The 13,124-nt window shown below is 41.7% G+C and overlaps 2 protein-coding genes and 1 long non-coding RNA gene across 4 annotated transcripts; 1 reads left to right on the forward strand and 2 right to left on the reverse strand.

Annotated features, from left to right (window-relative positions):
* Positions 1–938: 938 nt before the first annotated feature.
* On the forward strand, positions 939–4,302 carry LOC127599683 (cytochrome b5). The gene is made up of 5 exons (XM_052063812.1): positions 939–1,382; positions 2,177–2,305; positions 2,810–2,836; positions 2,931–2,959; positions 3,135–4,302. Exons 1-5 carry the CDS (start codon positions 1,194–1,196, stop codon positions 3,214–3,216), a joined length of 456 nt encoding a protein of 151 aa, XP_051919772.1. The 5' UTR covers positions 939–1,193; the 3' UTR covers positions 3,217–4,302.
* Positions 2,221–3,135, reverse strand: LOC127599689 (uncharacterized). The gene is made up of 2 exons (XR_007962164.1): positions 2,585–3,135; positions 2,221–2,470 (listed from the first exon to the last, which is right to left on the reverse strand). It is a non-coding gene; the product is annotated as an uncharacterized LOC127599689 (long non-coding RNA).
* On the reverse strand, positions 3,912–11,383 carry zgc:162592 (uncharacterized protein LOC561993 homolog). Of its 2 annotated transcripts, none has more exons than XM_052063802.1 (2): positions 10,513–11,383; positions 3,912–8,741 (listed from the first exon to the last, which is right to left on the reverse strand). In XM_052063802.1, exons 1-2 carry the CDS (start codon positions 11,294–11,296, stop codon positions 8,449–8,451), a joined length of 1,077 nt encoding a protein of 358 aa, XP_051919762.1. In that variant the 5' UTR covers positions 11,297–11,383; the 3' UTR covers positions 3,912–8,448. The 2 variants fall into 2 exon arrangements, with proteins under 2 accessions (XP_051919762.1, XP_051919763.1); XM_052063803.1 differs by lacking the exon at positions 3,912–8,741 and adding an exon at positions 9,142–9,799.
* Between the last annotated feature and the right edge of the window lie 1,741 nt (positions 11,384–13,124).

Genomic DNA, 13,124 nt, shown 5'->3' on the forward strand with positions numbered 1-13,124 from the left:
CTCCCAGCTCCAAATCCGCATCCGCTCCTTTCTTCTCATCGTCGGCTCCTCAAGACCTCCATCCATCCAGCTGCAGACCGTTCAACAGCACCGATCTCTCCGCTGAACAAAGCGGGGCTGTGAAAAATGCTGCCCATTACAGGCGCAAGACACAAGCGCCCCGGGGCTGTCCAGCAACGACAGTCAAATGGTGCCGACATTCCTCCAGTCAAAAACAGTGCTGGTATACCCATGCTGCCGAGAAGGCGCAACCACCAAGCACAGAGTCCTCCTTGATGAATGTCGTGGCCAAAAAATGCTGAAAAAGGTCCACATCAAGTCCACACGACGTAACAACAAACACAAAGTGACAAAAGAAACACAAAAACAAAAAAAAAGCAAGGCTCATGAGAGCTCTTGCTGACGGCTGCCTACTCGGGCGCCATCTTGACTTTTGTCAACTATTATTATTTGTGATAACAATAAATATAAAATAAAAAAACATATTTAAAAAAACAGAATGCAGATTAATAAATGTTAGCAGAGGGAAAAACTCACCTGGGGAAAACTATCAATAACATGTATTAGTAGTAGTAGTAGTAGTAGTAGTAATTTGTGTTCTTTATTTCATCAGAATGTCACAAGGTATTCAGACGTTTTGCAATGTTGGGCCGATCAACACATCAATTTCAAATTGTTATTGCAGAAATGAGCTATATATTTCGACTACATCCACTTTTTCTCATTGTGAACATTATACCACCAAATTACAATAATCGCACACAAATGAAAATTTGGTGCCAATGTCACTGCAACCTCGCATAACACGTATGCGTTGCAGCAGCGCAATTTTGACAATTTAGGTCATGTGATGTGTCAAGTACTTGAATTTGATTGGTTTTCACCTTGTACGCCACGATTTGATTGGCTAGCCGTGGAGGTTGCTTCTGGTTGCCAAATAGCACGGATGTCATTGGCCAAGTCTCTTATCTGCTGATGTCCGAGGGCGTTCGGACTTGAGGTGCTTTTAGTGTACAGAATTGTTTTGCAACGAAAGTTTATATTGTTATCCTTCTACGATATTTAACGTTTTTTCCGTATTAGAAGTGCAATTCAAACGAAGCTGCTGGCTTGGAGTCAACCCCTGGTTTTCAGAATCAAAATTGAAGAGCCGCTCAGTCGCGAAATCTGTTTTTGTTGCAGCCGAACAAAAAATGGGTGAGGAAATTATCGGCAACCCAACAAACGAAGACAGACCTGCTAAGGGTGAAGAAAAATGCAAAAGTCTAAATGACGATATCAAGTACTACACATTAGAAGATATACAAGTCCATAATATGAGCAACGACACATGGCTCATTATCCACGATAAAGTTTATGACGTCACGAGTTTCCTCGAAGAGGTAAGGCTCAGCTTTGAAAGTTGATAAAAGTATTTTCGTGATACGGCTATGTCGTTTTTTAATGCTGTTCAGTTTCGCTGCCCTTATTTTTAGCTGTGTGTGTTTTCAATGCACTGCATGTTTGCACTGTAGCCGAGATGAAAGAAATTTCATCTGTGCTGTATGTTGTACATAGAGCATATGTGACAATAAAGACTTAACTGTATAGTTGCATCGTTACTTTACGCTTTGCTTCGAGTCTCGTAATTTCGGCCAAAGCTACTTCCTGGAAGTAGCTAAGTATTCTCTGCGTCATACGCTGACGTGCTAACCTATTGGCCGTTCAAACTGCAAACCGCGCACGCGCAACCTACACGTTGTGCCCAAACAAGGTTACGTTAGTTCGTATTGCAGGTAAAAGTGCAATTTACAACAGTGGACGTAACTGACGCACCGTTTATTACAGTTTGCAACTTGATCTATTAAACAGACGTTTAAATAAACTTTGTAACGTCAATTGACATTAACTTAATGGTGCATAATAAATTTACATAACAAAATACTGTACCGGTGATTAGTGTATACACGGATTTTTATTTTGTATATACCTAGATAAGTGCAGTGCAATTTAAGTAGATAAACAGGCTTTTCATATTAATTGATGTTTTGATCTTGTGTGAGGGTCATTATAATAAAATGAGACCACATTGATGAACAGACAGACACCAAATTGTTATTTTGAGACTAATAGAGAGAAATGTCAAATAGTGGCCCTATTGCAAGATTTTATTTTTGTTTTGTGTATGTGTTTGTAGCATCCAGGAGGTGAGGAAGTGTTGCTGGAGCAGGCCGGTGCAGATGCAACGGAGAGCTTTGAGGATGTGGGTCACTCCACAGATGCCAGAGAGATGCTGCAGCAGTTCTGCATTGGGGAGCTTCACATGGTAAACTACAACTTTTATTGGCTTTGACAGTCAGTGTTTGTTTTCATTCTGTTACCACGCAGAAGAAAATTAATCCTGCTACATCATGCATAAGGCTATGAGTGTACAGGGTAAATGATCGACAGCTCGTTGGTCATGCATTCTCTCTCTGATAGGTTGGTCTTCCTTGATAAGATAATATATCCTTTATTTGTCCCACACTGGGGAAATTTACAGCCTCCAGCAGCAAGAATGTGGGTAGAAAGAAGAACGAAGAAAAAACAAACACCGTTCAACCACCGTGAGAATGGTGGATTTAAAAAAAACAAAAAACAAACACTGAGAACTGTCCTGAGTCCCCTTTTAATGATTACTTCCTGATCCTTTTCATACAGCTCTTGGTTCACGTTAGATTATACAGTCATGTAAAGTTGTGGCCGTTCTGTGCAGTGGGTTTTGTAATGAGCACATTTTCTGAAGTTGTCTGCCACCAGCAATTTTTAAATGGACCGATTGTCTTTGCAGGATGACAGAAAAAATGAAAAGCCAAAGGTAAGAACAGAAGTCTTAACGGTTTAACTTTAGAGTTATAAAACAAACCTAATTTACTCATGTCTTTGTTTTTATTTTCCGTTTGCTGCTGCAGGATGTAAACGTCACTACAGAAGAGTCATGGTCAGTCATCAAAATTTCTTCTGGACTATAGAATACGTAGATATGCTACACTGTACTAGATATCTGAAGGGAAGTAAAATGGCTGCTGGAAGTGATGTAATGTTGATGACATTATCACCATTGATGAATGTTCCATATTCTGAAGATGTTGATGTGCTTTCTCCCCCGACCTCAGCAACTCCTGGACCACATGGATGATACCGGCCATTGCTGCCACCCTCATTGGCATCTTGTATCGCTTCTACATGTCATCTTGAGTGCCAATATTCCCATTTGATCCCATTCTCTTCATTTTGAGGCCTTGAAATGTTTGACCAAAACCACCTCGCACAGTTTACCCCTTGAACGGTCTCGCGGTAGAGAGGGAGGACGGCAATTGTTCGTCTGTCCTCGAGTCATCATCCACCAAGTCCAGCAGTCAAGGAGAGACTATTAACCTCACTGCCTCCGGGTTTCATCACATCTTTCTTTCCTCTCCTTATCATTTTACTTAACTATGCATCTGTTTGACTCTGTTTGGTCTATGTTGATTGTATTTGGCCGCTTTGAAGAAACAGTCAAAAACTTCAACACAGGAGGAAACTGCATCAAGATTTTCAATCTAATCAGGATCATCGTAAACTAAAAATGTGTCGTTTTTTTATTCATTTATCCGGTCCGGAGAGAAAATAATGAATTACCGCTTCAGTTCAATGGCATCGATCTGATGTCAGACTTGATTGCATCCATCATGGATCAGTTTAAGCACAACCTAATAAATGGCATTACAGTGCATCAGTTGTTTTCCTATTTCCCCGAAAATAGTGAAATCCATTGCAAATCTATGCTTGTCAAGGAAGACTACAATTAATAAGTAGGGTTTGTCTTATTGTTGTTCTCTTGTCAAAATGGGTATTCCTCTTAAAGCACGTCTCACTGACCCGTCCCAAATATTTTTGGTGAATTGTACTGGCAGCTGCTGAGTAAGTTGCATCAATTTAAATTCCTTCCGTCTGCAAAGGATATGTTCAACACGAAATATGAAAAATATCAGGAATCTGGTTTCTCAGTTTAGTTTAAAAAAAAAAAACCCATTCAGTTGCAAATTGTACATCACTGTCTTTTTTTTCTTTATATGACACAATTGAAACATTGTCTACCTGTGGATTGGAAACCCTTTATCTGCCCATGAATCTGCACCGTTTCAGAAATTGGGTTATGATTTATTACTGCTTCCACATGATTATACCAGTTGCAGAAGCAGAAGTTGACTTTTTTCTATGCTGACAGCTTTTGTTTGCTTTTATTTGCCATCTCATGCCATTGAAAACCTGATGAAAATAAATATTACACAAATATATTCAGCACCTTTTAATTCTGTGAGACCCATGTCCACACAACTTTGAATACGACTGACCGATTGACATTTTCACAGATTGAAATCAACTCATTATCTGTGATGGAAAATGTGTAAAAACTCGATTACATCCACACACGTGCATAAATATAGATACGTAGGAGGTTTACGTATTGTTAGCCTAGTAGCAGAATTGCCCAAGTCATTTTTGAAAACAACAATGTCACCAAAAAAGAAGATTCCAGTGGCCTCAATTCAGTCTTTATAGATTTCTGGTCTCTTGGTAGCAGTGAATCTTCACAGACATAATGAAAAAGAAAGAACTTTGTTGTTTTTTGTTGTTGTTGATTTGTTCCCTCCTAATTGTTATTGTGTTGTGCAAGTCGAAATGGGTCAATCATCCATCCTCGTTTGTCCGAAATAGCACCCAAAGTGACATCAAGGCAAATCTTCACTCATCGATCCTATAATTCGACATAAGTAGCAACAAATGTCATGGAGGCCGGTCATCAACCGTCAATCGAAATTTGATGGGTCTATGGGGGGGGGGGGGTAAGATGCGTACATAGTTACTGTCTAGAGGTCAAAATGTCACCCATCCATCTAATTTTGATATATGTTGCAGATTCTCTCTTTCATAAAAATGAAGACTAAGACAGATGATGAATCCAGATTCAGGGGTAACTAGCTCTAACCCTGACTGATTATTCATTCATTAATTAGGGGGCCAAAACTCTTTTGTTACTTTGGTGGTTCATAAACCTTAGAATATATAAATCTGATGCATGACTAGTATTGTTATTACATACAAAGCAGTGAGCTTGTACTGCCATATTCACTCTGGACACAAAGGGGCGTTATCAGCTCAATGTGTTGAGCTTCTCAATAAATACTGTAACCTGAACATGTTCGTCAAACACACTCAAATGGAAACGGCAGGTACAATCAGTGGGCACATAATACACGCAAGGACATCGCACGCGGTTGAAATGATGTTACACCCTGAAGAAGACTACAATTGGCACTTAATTTTTACTGACCGTCTGTAGTGAGATGACAGCACCTGTGTTATTGAAAAACAGCATAATGAACACACACACGGTTCAATTGTTTTACATTTAGTATCTAATTTGTGCTCATTACTTTCATCCATGTCAGCGGGGATGACTGTGACCAGTGACCAGAATGATGCCTCCCTGTCCGAGAGCACCTGTGGGAGACTATGAAGCTCTCATCTGAACACGAGAGCCTGTCAATTATTGCAACTATTGGCGAGGCTGCTAATGCACATCTGTCCTGGGGGGCTGGTTGCAGCAGAGATTTCAAATGCCTGGAAAAACACTTAGAGATGGAGGGGTGGGGTGTGATCTTTGAAAGGTCAACTTCACAGGATATACACGCTCACCATGATTAGTTTTTGTGCGGACCGATGTTAAGCTGATATTTCACATTTGCACTTGAGGACTCGGTAGTTCAAGACACACCCACGTGAAGAGGAGCCTGACAGATCTTCTGTCCACTGAGAAATCCCCCAGGAGTGTTCTAAAAGCTTTTACAGCCGCCTAAAAGCTTCACTAAAACAAGCCACTTTCCCCCTGAAGGACTAGGAGGTCAGTTAAAAAGAATTCAGAATGCTTTCCTGCCGAGTCACCTTCGGTGTCACCGAAGCTGGAACTTGGCACTCTACAACAACACGAAAAGTGTAGCTCCCTTGACATCAAAGGGTTCAGCAATGCATGCAACAATTCCATTTTCCACCATTACCAGGAGGGAGCAGCTCAAGGACTCAGTCACACTCTGGAGCATCTCAAATAATTATCCAACATCCAACTGTTTGTAACAAGGACTAAATGTTGATGTTAGCCCTTTCATGCACCAATAATGATAACCTGTAACCTGACAACACAATAAACTGTCCACTGTAGTAACCTTTGTCCCTGAAAGGGTTGGACAACATTTTTGGTGATAAAGTCAGTATTGAAAAAAAGATTGTTTTTAAATAGAATTATATCAGAATTGGGAATTGAAAATCGAATTGAAACGAAGGTGAATTTTAAAGACAACAAAAATTGACAAAGTGCAAGTAACAACAAACAATAAAACGTTTTTAAAAAACATGAAGGATAGGAAAGGAAACGGCCAATCCACTGAAGATGGTTGAGATGTTTTATCATTGTTGCGCAGTTAATAAGAGTTGAAAAACTTACGGTAATAATCGGGAATCTCATGTACTGTTCCAGCCCTTTTCTTTCGTGTCGGTGACCATAAATAACAATTGCTTCAAACTTGAAGTTGAACTAAACAATAGGAGATAATCTTGGATCTAGATCTTAGCCGCTTTTTCACATTTGACAATTTGCTGTTAAAAGGAAGACCATTTTTAGAGATTGTTTTTTTTTTCCAATTTATGTAAAGGCAGAATTTTCTAAACAGCTATTGCAATATATTGTATTGCATTGCCGCACATTTCATTGGATTGAGTGTTTAAGGAAACAGTTTTTCAATGATAGTTGTGAGTACCAAACAGATCAAAAGTTTGAAAATGATAAGTTGCTCCGCATGCACTTTATACCACTGCACAGCTGACTTTCTCATTTTCCTCCACCATTGGTCCTCATTTAAACATCACATATTCTTCTCAGATTATTAAGGGTGTCGGCCTACCGGGACAATTTCAATGCAAGTGGTTCGATTAAACTCTTCAGAATTTTACAGAAATTTAATTACAAGCTCCTGAATTCATCGCTCCGCTCCAGATGGAAGGAACAGTGTTTGCAGGAAAACGAAAAGCACTTTTCACTTTGCTTTCCTGCCACAAAAACAAATGATGAATAATAGCACTCGGAAAGCGCAGAACACTGCCAAGCCCAAACTGATAAGTGGTAATGGGAAAAAAAGTTAGTTTGTTCTTTATTATATTGTGGGCAAGATATCGATGAAAGTACTTTGCTGATTTCCATAAAACTTTGGATTGGGATGGAGCAAGGGCCAAGGCAAAAAACAATTCAATGTTGGTGCAGTGCCACGATATGTTTTTTTCTTTTCTTTAACAGTTTGCTCTCATTTGGGGCGTAATGCATTTTGTTTTGCTGTTGCGTCATTGCGATATAGAACCTGCAGACAATGCAGTATTTTGTCCGACAAAGCAGCTCGCGCAGTACAAAAGGCATAACGCTTTATTTCTTAGATTATTCATAACCCATATATTCTCAAAAAAATCTCTTATTTCACAATCCAAAATACTGTAATTCAAAGAAAAATCTGACATGAAACTTGGGACATTTTGGAATTCACAATATGATTACCCCCCCCCCCCCCATGTCTCCCCCATGAAGGCGCGGCACAAAGCAAAGGCTAAAATACATGGCATTAAATAGCTCAAAAGGGACACCTCCGCTTGCTTTACAAGCAGCGTTCACTGCGGACGTCACTCTGAAGAGGCTTCCGTTGGCAAAATGACAGATGAAGCGCTTCACAGCAAAACAAACAACCTCAGAAGTTATCCAAGTTATTTTCTGGCAGCACGGCCGCGGTGACCTTTCAACAGTGTCACTGCTTAATTACTTTTCTCCTTGCATACGCTCAAACGGCACAACTTAAAGGTTAACCTCTCCCAGCTGTTATATGTCAACACTTTCCATTCTCGCGTTTAAAAATAAGGAAGAGGTGGATGGCGACGAGCCAGTGTGCTCGGAGTCACACACGTGCGCAAATTAATCGACTCCGAGCAGAATCCGACATTAGAAATATGAAATATGTCGCAACGTGTCACAGAGACAGTTGTGCTGGGCAGGCCGGAGTGTTACTCGAAAACGTCCGAAAGTTGGTTTAAGAGGTGTTTGCTGACAGTGCATTCAAACCCTTCAACACTGGGGGCCAGTTGGGAGGTAAAACAAAACTAATAGACAAGCAACAACAACAACAACAAAAAATACCACAGGAGTTATAAACAGAACAATATCTTTTGACCGCATGTTCATAAAAGGAAATAAAACAAAGACAAAATTAATCCAGTGATATTTTAGAGGGCAGATCTGGTGCGAGCCATTTACATCTCAACTCAAGCCCACTTTGAATGCATTAACCAGTGAAGTAGCTTCAGTCATAAAAACACAAGTCCTCTGCCATGCCTGTATGGCACTTCTCAGAGCCGCTAGGCTAAGGACATGAGCGTGCAGGTGGAGGAAACGCTGGATGAGCGCTCATGGACTCGATTGTCATCCAGGAAGCCCGAGCCAAACGGAATCACGGATGGTCTGCAGCATCCCAGAGTGTTGAGCAGTGGCGGGCAGAGAGCGTGAGCTAGTCTATGCGCGATGAGGTAGAATTTCTGTCGGAAGCTTTTGTTGATCCAAAAGTAGAAGATGCAGTTGAGGAAACCGTTGGACGTTGGCAGCCAAACCACCACAAATTCGACCCACTCTGGAACGGAGCTACCCGACAGGGCTGCGCGAGAAAACGGCACGAATGAGCACACAGGAGTACAGTTTATTTGATTTATTATGGTTCGATTATTGCAGCTTCAGTCCCTCGCGGGGTAACTCCATCTCTTATAGTTTTAACATGCTATTTTGTGGGCTTTCTTGCTATTTTTCTGCCTTTTAAGTCTGATCAGTCAAAATTTGTCACATTTGTTAAAGGGAAATTTGTTTGACAAAAACCGAGAACATGAACATTAGAGATAGTTGCCACCCCCCTCTCCCAGCAACCCCCCCCCCCCAAGTCCCTCTTGCTTCATGATTGGTGTGTTCAGAATCTTTATTTATTATTTTATCTGTGTTTTACTATTGGTCTTGGCTGTACAGTGTCCTTGAGTGTTGTGAAAGGCGCTTACAAATGTGATGTATTATTATTATTATTATATGTTCCAAGCGCAATGCCCCACTTAAGGTAACCAGATGCATACATTTAAGACTGAGCTTTGCGGGGATTTTTCTGGATAACAGATTAATGGCAAGCCTCTTTGGGAAAAGTTCTTCATTTCTAAAAATACTCAGCATTAAGTCTACATTCAATCTTGATTACAGCACAACAGCAAAATGGCTGAAGCCGATGAGAACATTTCCAAAAGGGCACAATTCATAAAGCTGGTCTTCAAAATCAGTGTATTCGTGCCCAGGTGCCCATAAAAAGAGCCATTCGACCAAATAAAAAGGGTGCAAAAGCATGATTTACAATCAAGTCATCCAAAGTCAACTCGCCTTCACAAATATCGAATAGGACCATTTCTCCAAGGAACTCGGAAATCTAAGATGGGAGCATGTCAATAACAGCCCAGCTTACTTTGTACTTGCCGTCTCCTCCTAAAACTTTCACTGGCTCTTGTTAAATATCATGTTCCTGGTAAAAGTAGGTAATCGCTACAGGCTTTCAAAGAATCTTTTCTCAAAGACTGCAGGACAATCCACAAGCGACTCACTCATCAATCACAACTACAAACTCTTGAAGATAAACTAGGCCCCAAGAGTGACAATGTGAGAAAGTCATGTCCAAAATATCAGCACCTGCAGGAATAAAAAATGTGAATAAGAATAAAAGGTACACGTTTAGGAAAGTGCACAAAGGCTGGTCCGGAACAATGGCAAAACGTCATGTGATCAGATTTTCCAAAGAGATGTGCACACTTTCCTCTTCCTTTTATTCAACTCTGTATTACACATGCAGATACCGTACCTCCCTATTGTGGCAACTCCACTGTTGTTTCATAATTGCCCCAAAACGTGTCACAGCCATCAACAAGATTTAATAGACAAATGTTTTTGCATAATTAATCATTTTAAAGATGAGTACCTCAAAAGAGGGGGTGAAAGTATCTTGTTAGGCGGGCAAGGCACCCTATCACCCGCCCGTGGTGGGAGAGGTAGTTCTGTTGGCTTTTGCCCAGAACGGTGCTCGTCTACTCATATGCTTTCATTTCCGGAATACAACTCTGAACACAGTAATGCCACTATGTAGAATGATGATTAGACATTAACCAGACATTGTATTATGGAGATCTACAATAAATATCATTGAAAATTTCTTGGGGAGGGGGTTCGGTGCCGTTATTTTGACATAAAATGCCTTGGTATGGTCTAAGGATTTTTTGCTCTTTATAAGGATTTTTCTTTTTGGTAGTTTATACAGGTTGGCGCTCCGAAAAGTTGACAGGTATGCCAATGCTTCGGAACGCTTCGAATCTATTTTCAGATTGAGTGAGTTTTACATCGCTGCTTACCGTTGTAGATCATCGCTGCCATGCACGGCGTCCAGCAAGTGAAGTAGGCAGCCATGACGGGCACCAGCACCCTGGAGGCCACGTTGTGTCTCCTCCGGTGCGCGCGCTCGAACTGGCGCAGTTTGCGGCTCTGTCTCCGGGCGGCGCACCACACTCTCGTGTTGGCGTAAGCCATGACGGCGGAGCACGGGAAGAAGATGAAAGAGGCCAAACTCAGCGAGTAACCCACGTTACTGGAGTAGGACGGGTTGCAGACCAGCGAGGCGGTGGAGAAGTGGACCTGGATGATGCCATCCGGGAAGCATATCGGCACCAGGAGGCAGGGTGGGAAGCACCAGGAGAAGGCGATCAGGAGCAAAGTCCGCCTCCTGGTCATCATGGACGAGTATTTGAGGGGGTAGAGCACCGCGATGTACCTCTCCAAGCTGATAGCGGCCAGCGTGTACATGCACGTGGAGTACACGGTAGCGTTGCAAAAGGCCACCAGGTGACACAGCCGGTCGGGCCCGTTCGTGTAGTCCTTGAGGAGACTCACCCACAGGTTCAAGGGCATGACCAGCAGCCCGAAGGCGGAGTCCGCGGCCGTCAGGGAGAGCAGGAAGTAGCGGGAGCTCCTCGACCAGCCGGCAACGGAGGACGTGATCACCAGGAGGACCGCGATGTTCCCCAAAGTGATCATCACCCCCAGAACGATGATGACGCTCACCTTGACGGAACGGTGGTGAAGCTGCGCCGTCCTTTGCGCGTCAAAGTCCACGCTGGAGAAGTTAATTGAGGCGTTCATGTTTTGCCCTCACCAAGACATTTTAGAAGCGAAACGTCCCCCCTGCCCACCCCCCAAAAAAGTGGTGCGTTCAAGATACGGGCTGACGTTCGCAGCGTCGGGAGGTCGCCCCGCAGCTTCTTGCTGCCATTTGCACAATCAACTGCACACCTGAAGCAATTAGTGCAGGGCTACAGGTACAAAATGTCTCCCACAATCACTGGAAAGATGATATTATTTCCGTTATGTTCAGTTTTGCACAAAAAAAAATATACAAGGGTTCCACAGTAAGAGTTAAAAAAAATTGAAAATGAACATTCTCATACATACATAGGCATTCATCTATTGTCTGTACCGCTTGTCATCATTAGGTTGGCGTGTGAATTGGAGACTATATATAGGGAAGAGGTGATGTGTGTCAACGCTAACCCGCTGACTTCGTAAATGGTCCTTGCCACTCTTTTTTTTCATATAAAAAAATACCACTCGGAACATAAAGGCCAGCCTGGAGTCCATTCTTTAGAAACCACTTGATTGAACTACACGTGCATGACACTGGGACATGATTCATCGAAATTTAGCCTTCCAAGAAGTACGGCGAGCCTGGCAACAACAAATCATTGCTTAAAAAGAGCACACAGACAATGTATATACGATGTACAACATCCAAGCGGGCCTGGAATTTCTGAACTCATGTCAAATGTCCACAATCACACATCATCAGTCGGGCTCGTATCAAGCTCTGGTTACACACCAGCATTGTTTGGCGTTTGCACTGCTACAGTGGATAGTAAAAGAAGATTTGTTTTTAATTTGTTTGAGTTGTACACTTTAGAGGTAAATAAAAAAGTTTTGAAATCATTTATTTTTTTTCATTTTTTTTACATCACAAAAACTTGACATTTGTTACAGGGGCGAGTAACTTATATCCACTGTAAACGGCCTCTGCCAGGTGCTCGCCCCCAAAAACATGACGCAACAAATTTATCTCGTTCCTCAGCAAAACAGATTTTTTATAGTGTTTTTAATTAGAAAAATAGCACGATTGTTGCACTTCATAAAAGCATAAATTACTAGAACAGCTTGATAGAAAGCAGTTTTAAACAATTTGTGCATCATGATTAATTGCAGCTACTTCTGGTGAGTGTGACTTGGCCACCAGCGGCAGTGTGCTACCGTACTGCCATGCAGGCAGAAGCAAAGAGAACCTTCACAGCTATGACAAGCGACATACAGTAATAGCTGCCATAATATCAGTCATGTTTTGCAGAGGATTTATATGCCTGTGAGTATTTTTATGTTGTCTGTTTACTTGCGTTGCTTCATCAGGTGTGTTTAAATATCCATTGTAACATGACATCACTTGGATGCTAGTCATTAGCCCGTCTATGGCTTTTCCCATTATGCGCTAGCATTAAACTAGCAGAATTCAAGGCAAAGTTATGTTGTTGTGTTTTATGTTTAGTTTGACAGTAATATTGAACCGGGAGTTGCTTTTTTTAAACAGCTTGCAGCCTCTCTTTGAAGAATTATCTGACAAACTGCGCCTTGTTGTGAAGTGAGTTGAATCGAGTTCTTTGCCACCATACAGACCTCATATCTATGAATTTTCCTGGCACGCCAAAGCAAATAATCATCCAAACAATGGCTAGTATCTCGATAAAACCACTGTGCTGTAAGTCAAGGACAGAAGCTGCCACATAATGAAATATAAAGGGTTTGCAGTAGACATACAATAGACACTAACACCTTCCTACCAAGATGCCTTGGGAAGAACAGACAGCGAGCTGCTTTTTGATACATTTGAGATATTTCCCCACTGTCCAAAAAGTGGGGTTTGCCCAATGTC

This window comes from Hippocampus zosterae, chromosome 4, assembly GCF_025434085.1.
Source record: "Hippocampus zosterae strain Florida chromosome 4, ASM2543408v3, whole genome shotgun sequence".
NCBI lineage: Eukaryota > Metazoa > Chordata > Actinopteri > Syngnathiformes > Syngnathidae > Hippocampus > Hippocampus zosterae.